We start from the raw sequence: 22,610 nt of genomic DNA, 5'->3' as shown, positions 1-22,610 counted from the left end.
TTTATTTCTGACATTACAGCACTAGAGAAAAACACGTCCTTTCAGTTCAGTTCTTCTAGCACGTCTGACAAACTTCCTGAACATGCGCAAATGGAAGGTTTCAAATTACACTCTTCACAGAGACTTATCCAGCCTGTGAAGGTCCTGGGAAATTCTTCTTTCCCACAGATAGGCGCATCATGTGATGTCAACAAACTGGCTGTCTGCAGCGGTGATGTTTCCACATACTGACAATAACACCGGTCTTCAAAGACCTACACTGGCTCCCAGTACATTTCTGAGCCCAATTTAAAGCCCTAAATGGGGAGGATGGAAGTACAGGAGATTCTTGGGAATCTTGTCTTTATGTTGTAGGTTGGATATGTGATTGTAAAACTGTAATTTGAAAAACCATATAGGTAAATTAAAAAAAAAAGATAATAATAAAACCTATATTTATATGGGAACCAACTGAGGGGATCCATAAAAAGCAGCTGCACTAAAATGAATTATTGTGAAAACAAGAAAAATTTAGGAGGAGGTGCCCATTTTCTTCCTTGCTCAGGAGGCAAAAGTCCGTCCCTGGAATAGCGATGAACATCGATAACACCCAGTTACCTGCGTTTTGCCTGTCTGTTGTCCACATTCCCCTACTTTGCAGAGGAAAGGGTCTTATCTCATCACAGACCCTGACTAGCTCCCCCCCCCCTGCAGTATATCACCAAGACGGTGGAGGTGGACTCCCCCCATAGCCTCCAGGCTGTGGCAGAGGCCGAGGAACGGAACCGCGCCCTGATGGAGCAGCTGAACGCCCAGGCGGAGAGATGCCAGCAGCTGGCAGAACAACTGCAGAGCTCTGAAGAGATGACAGCAAGGCTGAAGCACAAGGTAACGAGATGAAGATACCCAAATATGACCATCCTATCTCCTCTCAGTCTCCTCTTTCCCAGGCTAAACATACCTGGCTCCTTCAACCGTTCCTCATCAGGCTTGGTTTCCAGACCCTTCATCATCTTGGTCGCCCTCCTCTGCACACCTTCCAGCTTGTCAACATCCTTCTTGAATTGTGGTGTGCAGAATTGGACACCGTATTCCAAGTGTGGACTGACCAAGGAAGAGTAGAACGGGACTATGACTTCCCTTGATCTAGACCAGGCATAGGCAAACTCGGCCCTCCAGATGTTTTGGGACTACAACTCCCATCATCCCTAGCTAACAGGACCAGTGGTCAGGGATGATGGGAGTTGTAGTTCCAAAACATCTGGAAGGCCGAGTGCCTATGCCTGATCTGGACACTAGACTTCTGTTGATGTAGCCTAGAATAGCATTAGCTTTTTTTGCTGCTGCATCACCCTGTTGACTCATGTTCAGCTTGTGGTCTGCCAATACCCCTAGGTCCTTTTCACATGTGCTACTAGTAAGACAGGTATCTTCCATCCTATATTTGTGCATCTGGTTCTTCTTGCCTAAGTGCAGAACCTGACATTTGTCCCTACTGAAATTCATTTTGTTAGCTTATGACCAGTTCTCCAATCTTTCTAAGGCAGGGTTCAGCAAACTTTTTCAGCAGGGGGCCGGTCCACTGTCCCTCAGACCTTGTGGGGGGCCGGACTATATATTTTTTTCGGGGGGGGGGGAATTCCTATGTCCTACAAATAACCCAGGGGATGCGGGTGGCGCTGGGGGTTAAACCACAGAGCCTAGGACTTGCCAATCAGAAGGTCGGCGGTTCAAATCCCCACAACGGGGTGAGCTCCCGTTGCTCGGTCCCTGCTCCTGCCCACCTAGCAGTTCGAAAGCACAAAGTGCAAGTAGATCAATAGGTACCACTCTGGCGGGAAGGTAAATGGCATTTCCGTGCGCTGCTCTGGTTCGCCAGAAGCGGCTTAGTCCTGCTGGCCACATGACCCGGAAGCTGTACGCCAGCTCCCTCGGCCAGTAAAGTGATATGAGCGCTGCAACCCCAGAGTCGGCCACGACTGGACCTAGTGGTCAGGGGTCCCTTTACCTTTACAAATATCCCAGAGATGCATTTTAAATAAAGAACACATTCTGCTCATGTAAAAACACCAGGCAGGCCCCACAAATGACCCAGAGATGCATTTTAAGTAAAAGCACGTATTCTGCTCATGTAAAAACACGCAGATTCCCGAACCATCCCCGGGCCGGATTCAGAAGGCGATTGGGCCGGATCCGGCCCCCGGGTCTTAGTTTGCCTACTCATGCTCTAAGCCAGCCTTTCTCAACCTGTGGGTTCCCAGATGTTGTTGAACTACAACTCCCAACACCCCTAGCTAGCAAGGCCAGAGCTCAGGGATGATGGGAGTTGTAGTCCAACAACATCTGGGGACCCACAGCTTGAGAACCGCTATTCTAAGCTCATCTTGAATTCCCATTTTGTCTTCTATGGCATTAGCTAACCCTACCTGGAGGGGTCTGTTCCAACGCTACAATTCTGTGATCCCTGAGCTGTGTGGTCCTTGCACTGTGCCCCCCGAACCCCCAGATTCTCAAGCGGGATCTCTCCCTGGCAGATATCCGACTATGATTTTGAGATTGCCGGTCTGCGTCGGGAGCTGCTGGGCGAGATCAACCAGTTGGAGGCACAGAAGGAACAGGCGATCCGGGAAGCTTCTCAGTGCTCTGAGACGCACCTGCAGCACCTGCGAGAACAGCTGGCAGGTAGCTGGGATGGGAAGCAAGGTGTTGGGCTGGGGGTGTCTGTGTGTCTCCAAACCCATTTCAAACTAGAGATGGGGAACTGGCTAAGGATTATATTTATTCATTGCATTCCCATCCCACCCGTTCCTCTAAGGAACTCTGGGAAATACCGGTATATTTTGTGTTTTTTTAAAAAAATAATATTTATTAAAGTTTCAAAAAAGTTACAAGAATAAAAAAGAAAAGAAAAGAAAAGAAAAAGAAACAAAAAATTACAAAATACAAAAAGGTAAAAACAATTAAATACCGGTATATTTTGTTCTCCCCTTCCTCATTTAATCCTCACAACAACCCTGTGAGGTAGACTATGCTGAAAGAGTGTGATGGTCTCAGGTCACCCAGTGAATTTATTTATTTTTTTACCTAATTTTTATTGAGTTTTCCATATTTCATTGCACAAATCCATAACTTAAAGTATTGCTCAAAAAGAGCATCGGCCTCCTTCCCTCCCTCTTTCTGACTTCCATATATCTTTCACAAATTCATCGCATTTCTATAACCACTTTTTCACCTTTTGTCTTAATTGATTGATTGATTGATTGATTGATTGATTTGTGTACTGCCCTTCATCCGCAGAATTCGGGGCGGTCCACAGCATTCAAATTACAAAATGAGAAACACAAAGCACACAACAAAAATAAGAACAGAAATAACCCCACTTTAATCTCTTTTCTCACGCAGGTCCTTTGTCCGCTACTCTAACCACTGCACAACACTATCACTCACACTACATTCAGGTTCTAGAGAAGATAAGGGTTTGGGTGCCAGAAATCCGGTTTTAATGCCTTTGCCCGGTGTGGCCTTCTCTCTTGGCCCGCCAGTCTGCCTTACAGGGTTGTTGTGAGTTCAAAACACGACACGCTGCTCCGAGGAAGGGCAGGCTATGAACATGGCAAGCCAATGTTTCTCTTCCTTTCCCCTTGCAGGAGTCCGCCAGCGCCTGGACACCCTCCAGCCCCTCCTCAGGGGCATGAAATCCGACTATGGCAGCCTTCGCGGGCAGGTGCGCAGTTTTGCAGACTGCTACGAGGCGGCCCTCAACGAGGCTCGGCAGCAGGTGAGGCTCAGGGGCAAGGGGCGGCAGCGGAGGCTCCAAGCAGGGGTATTTGGGGGTCTGGGCTGCCCCTGCTCTTTAGTCTACCTGACGTCATGGGGGGAAGGGCAGCAGGACCAGAAACTGCTTGGGGTGATGGACTGAGAAGACTAACGGACCAGGTTGATGCTTCTTTATGTGTTGCTTTCCTTTACAGACAAGTATATGGAGCCATTTGTGTTTATAATACTATACAGTGGTTTTGTTGTTGTTTAGTTGTTTAGTCGTGTCCGACTCTTTGTGACCCCACGGACCGGAGCACGCCAGGCCCTCCTGTCTTCCACTGCCTCCCACAGTTTGGTCAAACTCGTGCTGGTGGCTTCCAGAACACTGTCCCACCATCTCGTCCTCTGTCATCCCCTTCTCCTTGTGCCCTCCATCTTTCCCAACATCAGGGTCTTTTCCAGGGAGTCTTCTCTTCTCCTGAGGTGGCCAAAGTCTTGGAGCCTAAGCTTCAGGATCTGTCCTTCCAGGGAGCACTCAGGGCTGATTTCCTTCAGAATGGAGAGGTTGGATCTTCTTGCAGTCCATGGGACTCTCAAGAGTCTCCTCCAGCACCAGAATTCAAAAGCATCACTTCTTCGGCAATCAGCCTTCTTTATGGTCCAGCTCTCACTTCCATACATCACTACTGGGAAAACCATGGCTTTAACTATAAGGGCCTTTGTTGGCAAGGTGATGTCTCTACTTTTATACAGTGGTACCTCAGGTTAAGTACTTAATTCGTTCCGGAGGTCCGTTCTTAAGCTGAAATTGTTCTTAACCTGAGGTACCACTTTAGCTAGTGGGGCCTCCCGCTGCTGCTGGAGCTCAATTTCTGTTCTCATCCTGAAGCAAAGTTCTCAACCCAAGGTACTATTTCTGGGTTAGCGGAGTCTGTAACCTGAAGCATCTGTAAGCCGAGGTTCCACTGTATATAGGCCAAAAAATGCAGGCAAAATATATATTGGCAGTTTCATTCTTTCCCCAACCTCCTTCTGTCACCCCCTCGTCTCTCATCTAACTACAGTCTTTGAAACACTGACTCAACCCTTTTCTTTCACTGAACATGCTGAGCCCTCCTTGCACCTTTTCCGGAGTCACTTTCCACTTAGATTCCCTCTCAACTGGCTCTTCCTGGTTTTGTGGTCCGGCGTGTGGCGCTGGCCTCGCTGGTACCGAAATCCCACCCTCTCTCCTCTTGCCCCCAGATGTGCTCAGCCATCGGCGAAGTCTCTCACGCCAACCGTCTGCTGCTGGAGAGGTGCCAGAGGGAGGTCCAGCTGCGGAAGAAGTACCACGACCAGCTCCTGGAACTGAAAGGTGCCCGCAAGTGGGGAGGGCTCAGGGGGCGGGCAGGGGGGAGGAACCAGCGTGCGGCAGCCGTGGGGAAAAGGCAAGGGACCATTAGGAAAGGACATAAGAAGGGCCGGCTGGATCAAGCCAATGGGCCACCTAGTTTAGCATCCTCTTGTCACCTGCAAGCAGGATCCGAGCATCAGAGCATCACATTCCCCTTTGCACAGCAGAAAACTAGTTGCAAACTCATGCGAGTTTCTAAAGACAATACCGTATTTTTCGCTCCATAAAACACACTTTTCCCCCTTCTAAAAAGTAAGGGGAAATGTGTGTGCGTCTTATGGAGCGAATGCAGGCGGGAGGCTCTGCTCAGTGCTCCCTTTAAAGAGCCACGTGGAGCGTGTGTGCGGCTCTTGGGGGCTTTTCCCCGAGGAGGGAGAAGGGCAGCCCGTCAGTCGCTTCTCCCATCTCGCAGAAAAGCCCCCAAGAGCCGCACATGCGCTCCATGCGGCTCTTTAAAGAGCGTGTGTCTCTTGCTGGCTTTTCCGGGAGGTGGGAGAAGGGACAGAGGGCAGCCCATCAGTCCCTTCCCCCACCTACCAGAAAAGCCCCCAAGAGCCACACTCCCTTTAAAGAATATTTTTTTCCTTGCATTCCCCCTCTAAAAACTAGGTGCGTCTTATGGAGCGAAAAATACGGTGCGCAATTCAATTTGGCTCGTCCAAATTGAAATGTGTTCTAATATTTTCCATCACTGCCTCTGTGGCAAGGAGTTCCACAGTTTAACTCTGTGCTTCCTGAAGAAACGCTTCCTTTTATGTGCCCTGAATCTTCCAACATTCAGCATCATAGGAAGCCCCCTCCATCTGCTTTCTCCTTGCCATGGATAATTTTATAAACGGCCGTTGAAGAATCTCAGCTAAAGCATCTCAGACAGATGGACTCCCGACCTCTGCTTAAGAACCAGCAGGGAAGGGGAGCCCACCCACGTCGTGGAGGTCCATTCCACTGAGATCTCTGAGGTGCAGAAATCCATAAGGAACAGAAAAGACTATTTATCTATGCGATCACAGCTGGTCGGAAGTGAATGGCCCAGAAATTGAAAGAAGACAAAGTCCCAACCAGATAAGAATGGCAGATCAAGTTGATGGATTATGCCGAAACGGCAAAAATGACCAGAAGAATCAGGAATCAAGCAGACCAAAATTTTAATAAGGAATGGGGGAAATTTATAATTTATCTTAAAAACCATTTCAAACAGCTAAAATCACTTGTAGGATTGGCATAACACTTGTAGTTTAATGGTGAATTTTGGATATAATGGAGATGTAAAAGATTTTGGATTCTTATAAAAGATGCAGGAGGAAATGGTTAACGAAAGGACCCACAAAGGGGAGGAAAGAAATTCAGGAGATTCTTGGAAATCTGATTTTTATGTTGGTTGTTGGATAACTGACTATAAAACTGAAAAACTAATTTATTTATTATTTTGAAAAAGAGCAAAGCTTGTGAGCAATTTAACAGTATATAAAAAAAAGACAAGTTCTCTGAATATGGATCCAGTGGATCGCAGGCAGCTGTTCTCGCCCTCTCCAATCACTCGGTCAACTCTGGCTGCTCCCTTCACCCCTGAGGCGTCCGCAATTGAGCTGTGGGTCAATGACGAATGGATTGGGCCGGGAACGGATTGTACTGTGACAGCACTTTTGAACTGCAGCTACTGCCGTCACCATCGCCATAGTTTGGTGGGAAAGATGAGTGCAAATGAATAGGGGATGTTGATGGTAAAGGTAAAGGTAAAGGAATCCCTGACCGTTAGGTCCAGTCGTGGCCGACTCTGGGGTTGCGGTGCTCATCTCGCTTTATTGGCCAAGGGAGCTGGCGTACAGCTTCCAGGTCATGTGGCCAGCATGACTAAGCCGCTTCTGACGAACCAGAGAAGCGCACGGAAATGCCATTTACCTTCCTGCCGGAGTGGTACCTATTTATCTACTTACACTGGTGTGCTTTCGAACTGCTAGGTTGGCAGGAGCAGGGACCGAGCAACGGGAGCTCACTCCGTCACAGGGATTTGAACCGCCGACCTTCTGATCGGCAAGCCCTAGGCTCTGTGATTTAACCCACAGCGCCACCCGCGTCCCTGATGTCAATGGTGCTGTTCCCTAAACACCCCGCCTTTCCCTGCAGGAAACATCCGGGTTCTGTGCCGCCTGAAGCCGCTGAGCAAGGATGAACAGCAGGGAGGGGAAGTGGAGACCCCGGTGGCTGCGGACCCAGCAGACGATGGCTGCGTCACGGCTTCCTACAAAGGCAAGGAGCGCGCCTTTAAGCTGGACAAGGTCTTTTTGCCGCAGGCCACCCAGGAGGAGGTGAGGACCCCCTGCCCGCGGAGCGTGACTCTGTCCGATGCTCTGTGCGCCTCTCCCTCCTCAAAACGAGGAGGATCTCAGCATCCCACTGGTCCGGAAAGCGGCACGTGGAGACTGGGCACTTGGCACGGTGGGTGGGTGAGGATTCGGGGCCTTCACAGTTGAGCAGGTGCTGAGTGGCAGTCAAAGAGGGGGGCTCTGTTGGAATCCTAGAAGTGCCCAGTTGGAAGGGACCTCAGGGGGTCATCTGGTCCAACCCCCTGTGATACAGGAATCAAAGCTGAAGGATTCCCCCGGCAAGTGGCCCTCCGCCCTCCAACGAAGGGCAGGCCACTGTCTTTTGAGGTTGTCCGTCCCACTGCCAAACAGCATTCAGAATACTCTGCCCGGTTCTGGTTGCCTCGCCTCGAAACAGATGTTGAAAAGGTTTAGAAAAGGGCAACCAATACTTGTTTGGTTATTTGACTTATTTCTCGTATGGTTAGAAATCACCCCAGAATTGGCCTTACTAAACATCTTCCAAGACAATAATGCCCACTTTCACCACAAAGAACTCATAACCCACCTACTTTCAGCAGCCAGAGGCATCATAACCAGACACTGGAGAGACCTGTCAGGAGTAAGCATGGATCAGTGGTATGGAAAACAGCCCTACTAGAAAAATTAAACAATAAACTGAAACTGACATGGGGACAAAAATAAGAAGACGCCTTTACCCCTTTATGGCTCCCCTTTATCACATACACAGCCCAACAAGACAATGACAAAAATCCACCAACAGTATACAAATCAATATGGCTAAGCTGACCCAAAATACCCACCCACCCCACTCACACATGAAAACAAAGACCACCACAGCCAACCACAATTGAACAACCACACCCCAGGCCAACCCCAACCTCTCTCACCACCAAAGGAACACAAGCGAACAGCAAAGAAACTGCACAAGCAACGCTGACACCAAACCCCACATATAGTAAGTAAAATATAAACATCGCCACTCGACCCCACCATTTCTCTCCCCCCCTCCCTCTTTTCTTCCTAATGTCTCATCAAATGAAACTGATTTGTAAAAATGTTACATGGGGAAAATACAAGAGAGAGACATTGCACACACTTTTGTAAATCAAGAAAAAAAGAAAGAAAGAAAAAGAAAAGGGCAACCAAACTGGTGAGGTGGGAACGACTCCCCTGTGCAGCGTGTGGGATTTTTCAGCTAGAATTTTATAAAATTCTGTGCTGCATGGGGAATGTAGATAGAAGTTGGTTTCCCTCCCTTCCTCTCTCATTACACACCAGAACGTGGGGAAACGCCTGCCTGCTGTCAATAGGCAGGGAGTTCCAAAGGTTAGGTGGACTGATTCCTTATAAAGGAGGAAGGGGAATCACCGTATTTTTTGCTCTATAAGACCATAAGACACACCTAGTTTTTGGAGGAAGAAAACAAGAAAAATATTCTGAATCCCAGAAGCCAGAACAGCAAGAGGGATCGCTGCGCAGCGAAAGCAGCAAATCCCTCTTGCTGTTCTGGCTTCTGGGATAGCTGCGCAGCCTGCATTCGCTCCATAAGACGCACACACATTCCCCCTTACTTTTTAGGAGGGAAAAAGTGAGTGTTATAGAGCAAAAAATACAGTAAGTGGTACGGCACCAGGTTGAACTAGGAGCACTTTTGCACCACCCAGATGCCGCTTCTGGAACAGGACATTGTGTTTGTGTGCATGGGAATCGTCGTCAGGGTCAGAGGGGGTGCTTTTTCTCCTGGGCTCCAGGTGCCCTGTTGGTTTGGCGCACAGCTTGACCCTCCCTCACTGCTTTGTGACCCCTCGATGTCTAGGTGCCTTCCAGGGAGCCGCTGGCCAGCCTGAGTTCCTGGTTGCCACAGCAGCAGGTAAAACCCCCGGCACAGACGGCCCCACTGCTCACGTCCTCACCGGCCCTCACTGCACCTCCTGACCTCTGCCTCACAGCCTCTGTGCGCCTGTGCCTGTGCGCATGGGTGCCCCTCGCTCAGCTCTGCCACCTTCCTTCTCTGCCCCCTCTGCAGGTCTTCCTGGAGATTGAGCCGCTGGTCATGTCCTGCCTGAATGGGTACAACGTCTGCATCTTTGCCTACGGGCAGACAGGCTCTGGCAAGACCTACACCATGGAGGTAGGCGCTTACTCACCCGCCAGCCCATAGGATGAGCCACATGGGGCACAAGCAACCATCGTGCATGGCACACCCGAGCGAGGGGGTTTCGTGCACCGAATGTGCCTGAATTAATTCACTTGGCAGGCTTGCTGGGCACTTTCGCACATCCCTGGAATCACAGAACTTTAGAGTATGGCTGTGCGTCTCTTTCTTAAGTTGCCTTCCAGGTACAGTGGTACCTCAGGTTAAGAACTTAATTCGTTCTGGAGGTCTGTTCTTAACCTGAAACTGTTCTTAACCTGAAGCACCACTTTAGCTAATGGGGCCTCCTGCTGATTTCTGTTCTCATCCTGAAGCAAAGTTCTTAACCCGATGTACTATTTCTGGGTTAGCGGAGTCTGTAAACTGAAGCGTCTGTAACCCGAGGTACCACTGTATAGACACACACAGAAGTTCTGTCTCTGTAGTCTCTTCGGAAGGAGATGGTTTACTGGGGGCAAACCTGCTTCTGTATCACGATATTATAGGTAAAGGGACCCCTGAGCATTAGGTCCAGTCATGGACAACTCTGGGGTTGCGGCGCTCATCTCGCTTTACTGGCCGAGGGAGCCGGCGTACAGCTTCCGGGTCATGTGGCCAGCATGACTAAGCCGCTTCTGGCGAACCAGAGCAGCGCACGGAAACGCCATTTACCTTCCCGCCAGAGTGGTACCTATTTATCTACTTGCACTTTGACGTGCTTTCGAACTGCTAGGTTGGCAGGAGCAGGGACTGAGCAACGGGAGCTCACCCCATCGCAGGGATTCGAACCGCCAACCTTCTGATCAGCAAGTCCTAGGCTCTGTGGTTTAACCCACAGCGCCACCCGCGTCCCCTGGGTTATTTGTAGGACACAGCGCCACCTGCATTCCTCTATTGCGATATTACATTTTCTTAAAAAGCAGAAATATCAGTGCTGAAACCAAATTGCCCCCGAATAGGAATTCCCCAAAGGTGAGGGGCTCCTTTAGCAGAATCAAGTATCAGGGCTTCTTTTGGGCATGACCACTTCAGACTGTAGCTAATGGCTTGCTTGCTCAAAGGCTTCCAGTGTGGAAGAAGAGCAAATTGGATCCATGGGATGTGTAGGCTCAATTTTTCCTCATCGAAATGCAAGTTTTCAGTGTGCAAGGGAGCTTCTACTGACCCAGTGAGGAAGGAGGCATTCATGACCCCCCCTGGCCATGCAAAATGCAGCCTGTAAAACAAACCCCTTGGGTTTTGCTGATTAAATCAGAAATGTGGCTTTCAGTAGATTTTGTTTTTGTAGATGATAAATGTTAAAATTAATTATTTTCCCTTACCTGTACTGATGACAGTCATTGTTTGGGTGGGGGGCTTTTATCCATTTCTGCAGTCACAAGGTCGATCAACCATTAGCTGAACTGGGTTCCACACAGTCACAAAAACAAATTCAGTGAAAAAGCCTCAAAAACCCCAAAATAAAGAGCAAAAACAAATTGCCAAACTTAATCCGTTCCGGAAGTCCGTTTGACTTCCGAAATGTTTGAAAACCAAGGCGCAGCTTCTGATTGGTGCAGGCGCCCCAGAAACAATAGCCGACAGCAGCATCGGACGTTCGGCTTCCGAAAAACGTTCGAAAATTGGAAAACACTTACTTCTGGGTTTCTAGTGTTTGGGAACCAAGGTACCACTGTACTGAGTAGCACCACTGATCAATCTAGTTCAGCATTTCCCACACTGGCTGGCAGCTGTGGAGTTTCAGGCTGGAGAGATTCCAAGCCCCCTGGAAATGCCAGGACTTGAACCCGGGACCTTCTGCATGCAAGGCAGACGTTCCCTCCCTCTGAGTTTCAGGTGGGACCCTCAGGGTCTTTCTGTTTCCAGGGCGTCTCCGACAACCCCGGGATCAACCAGCGGGCGCTGCAAGCCCTCTATCAGGAGATGGAGGCCAAGCATGACGCCTGGAAGTATTCGGTCAGCCTCAGCATGGTGGAGATCTACAATGAGGTGATCAGGTGAGAGGCGCTCCCGAATGCAGATTCTGCCCTTGAGAGAGAAGCAGTGTGGTGTAGTGGTTAGAGCAGTGGACTAGGACCTGGGATAGAGCCAGTTTCAAATCCCCATTTGCCATGAAGCTCTCACTGGTTGGACTTGGGGACAGGTCCAGTCCCCGTCTTCTCTCAGCCTCGCCTACCTCTCAGGGTTGTTGTGGGCATTAAACAGAAAGGAGAATCATATATTGTAGAGTTGGAAGGGACACCAAGGGTCTTCTAGTCTGACCCTGTGCAATGCAAGAATTCTGCCCACAGCCACCCGTGGGTGGGCTTGAACCGCCAACCTTCTGGCTAACAGCCAAGCTCACGGATCCTTTGCGCCGCAGGAGGACCACTCTGCTATGCCAACGATCCAGCTTGTCAGCATCCTTCTTTAAGTGTGGTGCCCATAACTGGACACAATATTCTAGATGTGGTCAGACCAAGGCAGAAGAGAGTGGCACTGTTATTTCCCTTGATAAGCAGTTGGCTCCTTACCTCTCTCGCCCTGACCCTGCCACTGTGATCCACACGATGGTCACCTCCAGACTGGATTATTGTAACTCGCTCTACGTGGGGCTGCCCTTGAGACTGACCCAGAAACTCCAGCGGGTGCAGAATGCCGCGGTGAGACTCCTTACAGGGTCCTCGCTGCGAGATCACAGTCACCCGGTGCTATACCAGCTGCACTGGCTCCCGGTGGAGTACAGGATCAGGTTCAAGGTGCGGGTTTTCACCTTTAAAGCCCTATACGGCCTAGGACCCTCGTACCTACAGGACCGCCTCTCCTGGGATGTCCCACAGAGAACCTTACGGTCTTCAAACAAAAAGATCTTGGAGGTCCCAGGCCACAGGGAGGTTAGGCTGGCCTCAGCCAGAGCCAGGGCTTTTTCGGCTGTGGCCCCGATCTGTCCCAATAGACTAGGGCCCTGCGGGACTTGACACCTTTCCGCAGGGCCTGCAAGACAGAGCTGTTCTACCGGGCCTTTGGCCAAGGCACAGTCTGACCCCCTCCTTTATTAATCCTCATAGAAGTAGCCCAATGGTTGCCATTAATTTGATTTTGAATGGATTTCAAAATGAATTGATTTTAGAATGTCGTGTTACTTTTATTGTTGTTAGCCGCTCTGAGCCCGGCTCCGGCTGGGGAGGGCGGGACATAAATAAATTATTATTATTATTATTATTATTATTATTATTATTATTATTATTATTGATCTGGACACTCAACCTCTGTTGAGGCAGCCAAGAATAGCATTAGCCGTTTTTGCTGCAGCATCACGCTATTGGCTGACGTGACGCTTGTGATCCTCGTCTCTCAAGCACTGCTGCCAAGCCAGGTAGCTCCCATCCTATATTCCTGCATGTGGCTCTTCCTACCTGAGTGCAGGACCTTGCATTTATCCCTGTAAGAAATGAAGAAATGCATCCCTTTCTGTCTTCTCCTGGCGGAAGGAGAAGTGGTCAAAGGCCTGGAAACGATGCCTTATGAGGAACGGCTAAGGGAGCTGGGCATGTTTAGCCTGGAGAAGAGGAGGTTAAGGGGTGATATGATAGCCATGTTCAAATATATAAAAGGATGCCACATAGAGGAGGGAGAAAGGTTGATTTCTGCTGCTCCAGAGAAGCGGACACGGAGCAATGGATCCAAACTACAAGAAAGAAGATTCCACCTAAACATTAGGAAGAACTTCCTGACAGTAAGAGCTGTTCAACAGTGGAATTTGCTGCCCAGGAGTGTGGTGGAGTCTCCTTCTTTGGAGGTCTTTAAGCAGAGGCTTGACAACCATATGTCAGGAGTGCTCTGATGGTGTTTCCTGCTTGGCAGGGGGTTGGACTCGATGGCCCTTGGGGTCTCTTCCAACTCTAGGATTCTATGATTCTAAGGCTTTTCTCACCAGACAGTGGCACGCCTGGCCTGTCAGTACCTAGCGAGTACCTCTTCTTCCTCTGTCCTTCTAGGGACCTCCTTACCAGGGACCCCCAGGAGAAACTCGATGTCAAGCTGAATCCGGACGGAAGTGGCCAGTTGCACGTCCCAGGACTGACCAGCGTGGAGGTGGACAGCCTTCGCCAGATCAAAAAGGTAGCCGGACTGGACATCAGTGTTTGGGGACTTGGGAGCCATCTGTGTCCCAGGGGACAGCCAGCGGGTTTTACCCCAGTGAATTAATTGTGAGGTGTGATCCATGAGAAGCAGTCAAGTACAACATTCCTTGCAATGCTAGAGAAGATTTGCGAAGGAATGTTTGGTCCAGCCAGTCGAAACTTCCTGTTCCTCCTGGCTGGAGCATCCTTCCTTTTGCATGCGACTAGAGGTGGGCGTGGCCTCACCTGTCCAGGTAACGAAAGGACGAGTGACGCAGCACACCTCTCTCTTTTTGACTTCCTTCTTCGTTTGACCAGCTATGACTGCTCTGCTAGCTCTCAGCTAGCAGAAGCACTGGGATTATTCCCCCATATGGGGTAGATCCGCATGTACATATTTGTAGCTAAGTCTGCCTTCAAGAATCCATCTGTGAACTGATGTGAGTAAACTTCTTTTATTGACTTTGAATAAGATTGTGGCGTCTTTATTCTTTTAAGAGGGATTCAAGGGAACTTACCAGGAACGTACAATTCAATCTGAGGCAGATGGAATTGTATAATAGTGATAGGCTCACATGAGCCTACAACCAGCTATCTGCTTTAGAGTGGTACCTCGGGTTAAGAACTTAATTCGTTCCGGAGGTCCATTCTTAACCTGAAACTGTTCTTAATCTGAGGTACCACTTTAGCTAATGGGGCCTCCTGCTGCCGCCGCGTGATTTCTGTTCTCATCCTGAAGCAAAGTTCTTAACCCAAGGTACTATTTCTGGGTTAGTGGATTCTGTAACCTGAAGTGTCTGTAACCTGAAGTACCACTGTACATGTAAAAAGGGGAATGTACTGTGTTTTTCGCTCGATAACACGCACCCGACCATAACATGCATGTAGTTTTTAGAGGAGGAAAACAAGAAAAAAAATATTCTAAACGAAACAGTGGATGTATGATTTTTGTGGTTCATGCTGTGGCCACAGACATGTGATCTGACGGTGAGTTTGGGGTAGCCCAATGCAAAAATCCTGTGGATCCATGTTTGTAACCACGTTTTTGCACCACTGCGGCCCCAGGCAACAGTGGGTGCGGGATTTTGGTGCAAACTGTAGCCATGGACATGCTATGTGATCTGATGGTGAATTTGGGGTGACCCAGTGCAAAAATCCTGAGGATCCATGTGGATCTGTGCTTTGTAACCACGTTTTAAGTGGGGAGGGAAGGAAAAGCACTCAAGGGACAAGGAGCACGTGTGAAGCAGGCTCTGCTTCTCTCCCTCCCCCCCCCCAAACAAGCTGAAAATCTTTCCTGCTATTTCCAACAAAGCGGGAGGAGAGAGATACAGAGAGCCTGCTTGCTTTAAAGGAGTCAAACGGACAGGAGCCGCTTACACACGTGTAAGCCGCTCCTCTCCCCTCCCGCGAAAACTACGGTAACTCTGCTAAGTAATGGAACTTGCTAGCACAAGTTAGGAAGGGTATTAATAAACAATATATCCTCTCCTGCCACCCTGAATATTCCCACATCAATTCCCCACTTGAATTGGCCCTCCATCCTTTTGCCTCTTCTCCAGATGCTCTCGCTGGGCAAGCGGAATCGGGCCACGTACGCCACCAACATGAACGAGCGCAGCTCCCGCTCACACGCCCTCCTCACCGTCAACATCACCGGCACTGAGCTGGCCAGCGGCACCCAAGTCACAGGTATCTTTTTTTTGGAAATGATTTTTATTGGTTTTCCAAAATAAATCACATGCTTAACACAAATTTTTAAAATAAAACAAGATTCCTCCGAAGCTTAAGACTTCCCTCCTTCATGATCAAGGTGTCTCCCCTGCCAGGTGTCTCCCCTCCTGCCCTCCGTGGGTCTTTTAATCAACAGCATATTATTGTCCATCTGAATTAATAGCCCTCCAAAGTATCCAAAGTCTTTATAACGTTGCAAGAGTTATTCAAGGCCTGCCAAAGATTCTAAGCGTTTGGAGTGTTCTTTCAAATACAATCTGCATTCGTCCCATTCTCTGCTGAAGTTTTGGTCCTCCTGATTTCTGATTTTCCCAGTCATTCTAGCCATTTCTGCATAGCCTTGTAGTTCCATCTGCCAGTCTGCCTTTGTCGGCATCTTGTCCTCTTTCCATCGCTGGGCAAGTCACAGGTATCTATCCACCTGCCCTGTCGGCAGCTGCTGAGCAAATTGGGATGGGGCGGGGCACCTGTCCAAGGCATAGCTGTCAATCGTCCCTTATTTGGCGGGAAAGTCCCTTATCCCAGCGCTGTGCCCGCTGCTGTCCCTTATTGATGATGTCCCTTAAATTTCCCGGGGTTCAGAGGAAGCAGCTCCTCTCCCTCCCTCCCTGTCGGCCAGGGAGGAGGGAGGCTCCAACTATGTTGCTTGGCTGCGTTGCTCACCCAATAAGGAGTCTAAGAACGACTGGGGGGTGAAGCTTGCATGCCTTGTGCCGATCAAATTGGCCGCGTTGCCTGGGGACTCGCCTTTGCTCAGCGCTTCCCAGCGGAGAGGTGACGGTGGTTTTCCTTGCTGCATCCCCTTTGCCGGGTTGCTGTGCTGTGGGAACCACCGCTTGAGGCTTCGTTTGGCTGCTGGCTGGGCTTTCTGCCTTTGGCTCAGAGGGGCTCAGAAATTGAACGTACCTGTGTTCGGAAAATCCCTTATTTTGGCTGCTGATCCCTTATTTTTCAGGCTGCTGGTCCCTTATTTTCAAATCTGTAAGTTGACAGCTATGGTCCAAGGTAGGAGATGCAAGGATGTGGGGAAAGACGGAGGCCGTTATTTCATTTTTCCCTTCTTTCCCCTTTTTCTATTTGTCCCTCTTTTCACGTCTTATTTAACCCTGGGAACTTATATATAACAGACTGTGTTAAAGAGGAAACGCATTCTCCTCTGCCACAGGGAAACTGAATCTGGTGGACCTGGCCGGCTCGGAGCGGGTGTGGAAGTCCGGTGCGCAAGGAGACCGTCTGAAGGAGGCTCAGAGCATCAACAAGTCCCTGCTGGCTTTGGGGGAGGTGATCCAGGCCCTGCGCACCAAGCAGGCGCACGTCCCCTTCCGCAACTCCAAGCTCACTTACCTGCTGCAGGACTCTCTGGGCAAAGGCAGCAAGACCATCATGCTGGTGCAGGTGAGAGAGGAGGGCAGGGCAGGGCAGGGGTGGGGGTTCAGGCAAAGACCCATGCCAGGCATGTGGGATGTGGAACACAAGAGCAGTCAAGTACGACATTCTAGAGTGAACATGTTTACACATGGGGAGGAATGCTTGTCCAGCCAGCAGGGAAACTTCCTGTTTCCTTCTGGGCTGGGACAGACTTCCTCTGCATGTGACTAGAGGTGGGCGTGGCCTCACCTGTGCAGGTAACGACAAAAGCACAGGGCAGGGCAGCCATCTCTCTCTCTTTGACTACATGCATCGAAGAAGCAACATCTGCTTAGCCAAAGATGCTCTCTTGGCCTCCAGCCAAGAGAGGACAAAGGGACTGTCTCCTTATGAGATAGTTTCCGGGTGTGTGTTACTTTCCTAAGCTAAGTCTGCCTACGGGGATCCAATTGTGAACAGAATGATGTGTGAGTAAACCTTTTTTTAATACTTTTATAGAAGAATCTAGGCCAGCACGCTGCTCTCATAGTGGTCAAGAGGGAGTGCCAGCCTTTGTGGGAATGTTCAGGGAGGCAGGAGAGGATACGATACGATATGATGCTATACGATGCTCTTTATTGTCATTGTCATTGTCCCATAGAGAACAACAAAATTTTAAAAAATCTACATCAGACATTCAAAAACCCACAAGCCTGCTATCTCAGCTATCCCAACCTGGTTAGCCCCCTAAAAACTCTGATACCCCATAAGTGAATACAATATACTCCCATAGAGACTACCGTACACTGCATTTAAAAACAAAATTGCATTTGTGTAGAAACTGTTTCTCAGACGGCTATTCCTAGTCTGGACTTTCTTCCAGAAGGCAGAAGCTGAAAGAGAATAATTGGGTGCACTCTTCCCACCTTGGATCAAACCTATGCTTCCAGGTGTCATAAGAAAGCGGCAGAGATAGCGCAGGACAGTGCGCACCCCGGAAATGATCTCTTTCAGCTTCTGCCTTCTGGAAGAAGGTACAGGGTTATAAAGACTAGGACTAGCTGCCTCAGAAACAGTTTCTACCCAAATGCGATTTTGGTTTTAAACACAGTATAAGGAGTCTCTTTTATAGGGAGTATATTGTATTTAAAAATGGGATCTCAGAGTTTTTAGGGGGCTAACCAGGTTGGGACAGCTGGGATACCAGGCTTGTTGGGTTTGAATGTCTGATGTAGATTTTTTTCAATTTCGTTGTTCCGTATGGGACAGTGACAATAAAGATATTGTACCGTATTGTAACACAGGAACCTGGACCGGAGGCTCTTCCTATGTTCTCACGTTCCCCCTTTCTCTCTCTGTCCCGCAGATTTCCCCGCTGGAGAAGAACGTGGGCGAGTCCATCTGCTCCCTCAAGTTTGCCCAGCGCGTCTGCAAAGTGGAACTTGGCCCAGCCTCCCGGCGCATCGACTCCTCTGCCCAGCGAGAGGTTTGAGCTGCTCTCGACCCCGTCGGGAAGAGGAGGACTCGGAGCCAGCGCAATGACGGGGGGCGCAGGCCCCCTCTTCAGCAGAGGAGCTTTCTCCTAAGCAGGCTGGGCCGGATAGCCAAAAAGCGTCCCTCTGTCCCCCTTACCTGAGCACCAGTTTCTACAAAGCTTAGAAGGGGTTGCGATGACATAGACAAGCCCTGCATTGACTTTGTGACAGCCTTCCTCCACCTGGCGCCCTCCAGCTGTTTTAGGGAGGTGGCCTCCATCAGCCCCTTTTGGGGCTGATGGGGGCCACCTCCCAAAAAGAGCTGGAGGGCGCCAGGTGGAGGAAGGCTGCTTTAGGATTGTAGTTCAGCCAGCCCTGTCCCTGCTTTGCAATGCCATTGTCTTTGAGCTCTTCCCTGCTTTGGACGCTTGTCATATCCACAACGACCCTGTGGTGTTGCCCTCCCAGTGTGACCCTGTGGTGTTGCCCTCCCAGAGCCAGTGTGGTGTAGTGGTTAAGAGCAGTGGACTCGTAATCTGGGGAACCGGGTTCGCGTCTCCGCTCCTCCACATGCAGCTGCTGGGTGACCTTGGGCCAGTCACACTTCTCTGAAATCTCTCAGCCCCACTCACCTCACAGAGTGTTTGTTGTGGGGGAGGAAGAGAAAGGAGAATGTTAGCCGCTTTGAGACTCCTTAAAGGGAGTGAAAGGCGGGATATCAAATCCAAACTCTTCTTCTTCTTCTTCTTCTCCCTGCGCCCCGTCCCTTGATGGTCCTGCTCCGGAGGTTCTGTGCTGCGTGGATGCTCTGCTGCAACCCGGAGAAGTTTGGGGGAGCAGCCATCGTGAAATGAGGGGGGCAGCCCTCTCTGACCATCTCTTAGTAGAGCAAGGTGGACCCGGCTCTGAGCTGGGCCGCTAACTCAGCCCACCACTCCCTGACCCAGCAAGCGTGGATCTCGACATGTGTGTCTGAATGCATACATCCCCCCCATCTTGGCACCCCCCAAAAAAACCCAACCCCTGTTTGCAGACCTTCAGAATGACTTAGTTCAGTCCAGTCTCCATTTAATCGCTCTGGCTGATGGTGACCCAAAAGGGAGATTTCACTGCATGCTTTTGGCAGGGAGCAAGGGTCCTGATCCATCGCAGTGGGAACCAACTTTTGGGGTCACCTGACGAGGAATTCTTCCCGTTTCATGAGCTGTTGTTGGCATCCGTCTGTCTCGAGCTACTTACGAGCTAACTTCATGCAGCACATCATTAAACTGTGGAACTCCCTGCCCCAGTAATGGTGTCAAAAGAGGATTGGACAAATTCGTGGAGGAGGAAAAGGCTATTGATGGCTACTAGCCGCTGGTTTTGTGTTCAAATCCTGTTTGCAGGTTTCCCGCAGGCATTTTTCCAGCTGCTGTGAGAACAGGATGCTGGACTAGACGGGCCGTTGGCCTGATCCGGTGGGCTACCCTTACGTCCTCCCGCTGCTGCTGCTGCAGAACTCTGGGGGTGCCACCCCCCTGATTTCTATTTATTCGAGCTTGGAAGGAGCTGCGGCAAAGGGGCGGCACACAGGGTTCCCTGCAGGTGCAGTGGGCTTATGGCTCTGACCGCTAGGAACACTGCCTTCTTGCGAGTCAGGAGAGCCTCGATCCGCATAGCTCAGTATTGCTTGCACTGAGGTTTCAGGCACGACTCTCTTTCAAGTCTACCTGGAGGTGGCTTTCGGGTTTGGACCTGGGGCCTTCCGCATGAAAAGAAGGTGCTTCAGATTCCTGCCTTGCAGCGGGTTGGGCTAAATGACCTCTGAGGTCCCTTCCGGCTCTGCAGTTCTTTGATTCTGTGACCACTGGGGCCTTTTGGTCTGGGATGGTGGGGATCCAACAATGTCCGAACGACAGCACCACATCGGCGGCCCCCGTGCAAACCGTCAGCTAGCCGGGAAGAGGCGTGTTGCCTCACTTTCTCCTTTGGGTTCAGGAACTTGGACCAAAGGGGAGATGCTGGACTTTCTTCCTGCCTCCATCCCTCCCCCCCCCCAGGGACCCTTCTCCCTCCTGCTTCTCCTGGATGCTGGCCAGGACAATAAAGTGAACATGCCCCCCTGCTTCCGTCCTCTGCCTCGATTTTGTGGGTGTCTGCCCCAAAACCTGTGGGGCTGCATTAACCCCTCGGTGACGCTGGAGGTTTCAAGACCAGCTCAATGCCTCCTGACCTGAGACAGACAAGAGCTCCTGATGTCCAGAGCTGGTTTGGGGGCAGGAGGCTTAGAAAAACCTTTTCAATTGTATGTAGATCTTGTGAACCCCTTTGATTATATATGTATGGGGGTTGGACTAAATGACCCAGGATTCCTGCCAAGTCTACAATTCTGATTCTATGATGAGGATTGGGGGGAAAGCTGCCATTTGAAGCAGATGAAATAGCAGGCATGTTGAGGGTTACAAAACTGTAATAATAACAAAATTTTATTTATATCCCACCCTCTCCAGCCGAAGCCGGGCTCAGAGCGGCTAACCACAGTAAAAGTAACACAGTTTACATAAAATCACCATCAATTAAATGAAATACATTCTAAAATCAATTCATTGGCTAAGAAACATTGGCACAGGCTTGGTTGGAGGGGATCCCAAATTCTGGGGTTTGTTAATGAGAATACCCCTGGTTTGAGTATCTGGTGGTTTGGGGGGTAGGAACCTACAAAACATGGTGTTCACACCAAAAAAAGAACTATAAGACTTTGGCACAGGTTTGGAGTGAATTGGGTTGTGTTAAGTTGTGGGCAAACATATCAGGCGACACAGCGATTCTTCAAACAGCTCTTGTTTATTCATAGGCCAGAACAGAACTGAACTGAAGGGTTCAGCCAGCCTGCTTATATAGAGCTCCACTACAACGCAACTGTAACCATTTTCTGTAACTATCCAATCACTGAACGTCACTTTCGATCCCTTATTTGCATAACTATCTACAGTATCCCCCTGCTGGCCCAGGGTGAAAACTTCAGTACATAACAGTTTGGGTTTAGGGGACCCCTAGGACTTCAGTCCGAATACCAGGAGGCCCTACAAAATGCTGCGCTCATGCTATCAGACCCTACAAAACAGCTGCAGAACAGGTTCGGAGGGGACCCCAAATTCCAGGGTTCATGGTTAATGAGAAATGGGGGAAGTGGTTTCAGGAAACCAATTTTAAAAATGCTTTGCGAGGCATGTGGGGTGAGAAGGGGAGACATGCAATGTGATTAACTAAGACACAGGTGGATTAGATAGCAGACCAAAGTACAATCCATACTAATTGCCAGGTGATTTTCTCTCTTCTGTGGCTGGCTCTGCCTTCCTTCCCTCGCCAGCTGTCTCAAAGTAGGCCTTGCATATGCATTTTGACAAATCCTGCGTTGGAGCAAAGAAACAAGCAGCCCCTTGATATTCCCGATAAAAGAAAATCAGAAGAAATACTCTGGAGCGGCTGCAGTTTGAACACCACAATTTCTCTAGCGCTAGAACTTGAGGACATCCCATGATGCTGAATGTTGTAATAATAATAATAATAATAATAATAATAATAATAATAATAATTTATTTATACCTTGCCCATCTGGCTGGGTTTCCCCAGCCACTCTGGGCAGCTTTCAACAAAATATTAAAATACTGTAATGCATCAAACATTAAAAGCTTCCCTAAACAGGGCTGCCTTCAGATGTCTTCTAAAAGTCTGGTAGTTCTTGTTCTCTTTGACATCTGGTGGGAGGGCGTTCCACAGGGCGGGTGCCACCACCGAGAAGGCCCTCTGCCTGGTTCCCTATAACTTGGCTTTTCGCAGGGAGGGAACCGCCAGAAGGTCCTCGGCGCTGGACCTCAGTGTCCAGGTAGAACGATGGGGGTGGAGACGCTCCTTCAGGTATACTGGGCCAAGGCCATTTAGGGCTTTCAAGCACCAACACTTTGAATTGTGCTCGGAAATGTACTGGGAGCCAATGCAGATCTCTCAGGACCGGTGTTATGTGATCCCGGCGGCCGCTCCCAGTCACCAGTCTAGCTCTCGCATTCTGGATTTATTGCAGTTTCCAGGTCACCTTCAAAGGTAGCCCCACGTGGAGCGCATTGCAGTAGCCCAAGCTGGAAATTTGGGACACACACAAAGAAAGCCCTTCTTTACACGGTGCAGAGTCAAACTGTGGAACTGCCTGCCACAGGATGCAGTGATGCCCACCAACTTGGATGCCTTAAACCAGGCATCTGGAAACTTGGCCCTCCAGATGTTTTGGGACTACAACTCCCATCATCCCTAGCTAACGGGACCAGTGGTCAGGGATGATGGGAGTTGTAGTCCCAAAACATCTGGAGGGCCAAGTTTCCG

At 49.7% G+C, this 22,610-nt stretch overlaps 2 protein-coding genes and 1 long non-coding RNA gene across 3 annotated transcripts in view; 2 read left to right on the top strand and 1 right to left on the bottom strand.

The window, feature by feature from the left end:
* Positions 1–10,344, top strand: part of LOC309348805 (flap endonuclease 1-like) — a 71,034-nt gene extending 60,690 nt beyond the window's left edge. The window contains exon 12 of the transcript XR_014159556.1: positions 10,119–10,344. The gene's annotated coding sequence lies outside the window, so the exon portion shown is untranslated. The remainder of the gene's footprint in view (positions 1–10,118) is intronic.
* The window catches only part of KIFC2 (kinesin family member C2), a 48,493-nt gene extending 29,754 nt beyond the window's left edge, over positions 1–18,739 (top strand). Inside the window, exons 9-19 of the mRNA XM_081874111.1 lie at positions 694–867; positions 2,514–2,661; positions 3,627–3,757; positions 4,984–5,095; positions 7,259–7,440; positions 9,488–9,592; positions 11,462–11,592; positions 13,573–13,696; positions 15,261–15,390; positions 16,598–16,827; positions 18,146–18,739. Of these exons, the coding sequence (XP_081730237.1) occupies positions 694–867; positions 2,514–2,661; positions 3,627–3,757; positions 4,984–5,095; positions 7,259–7,440; positions 9,488–9,592; positions 11,462–11,592; positions 13,573–13,696; positions 15,261–15,390; positions 16,598–16,827; positions 18,146–18,271 (1,593 nt within the window). The 3' untranslated portion in view covers positions 18,272–18,739. The remainder of the gene's footprint in view (positions 1–693; positions 868–2,513; positions 2,662–3,626; positions 3,758–4,983; positions 5,096–7,258; positions 7,441–9,487; positions 9,593–11,461; positions 11,593–13,572; positions 13,697–15,260; positions 15,391–16,597; positions 16,828–18,145) is intronic.
* LOC309349166 overlaps positions 1–22,610 on the bottom strand; it is a 259,434-nt gene that overhangs the window by 87,997 nt on the left and 148,827 nt on the right. The gene's annotated exons all lie outside the window — the stretch shown is intronic.

The sequence above is a fragment of the Podarcis erhardii genome (genome assembly GCF_964252035.2).
Source record: "Podarcis erhardii genome assembly, chromosome: 8".
Classification (NCBI taxonomy): domain Eukaryota; kingdom Metazoa; phylum Chordata; class Lepidosauria; order Squamata; family Lacertidae; genus Podarcis; species Podarcis erhardii.
This window is presented reverse-complemented; position numbering and strand designations above follow the sequence as displayed.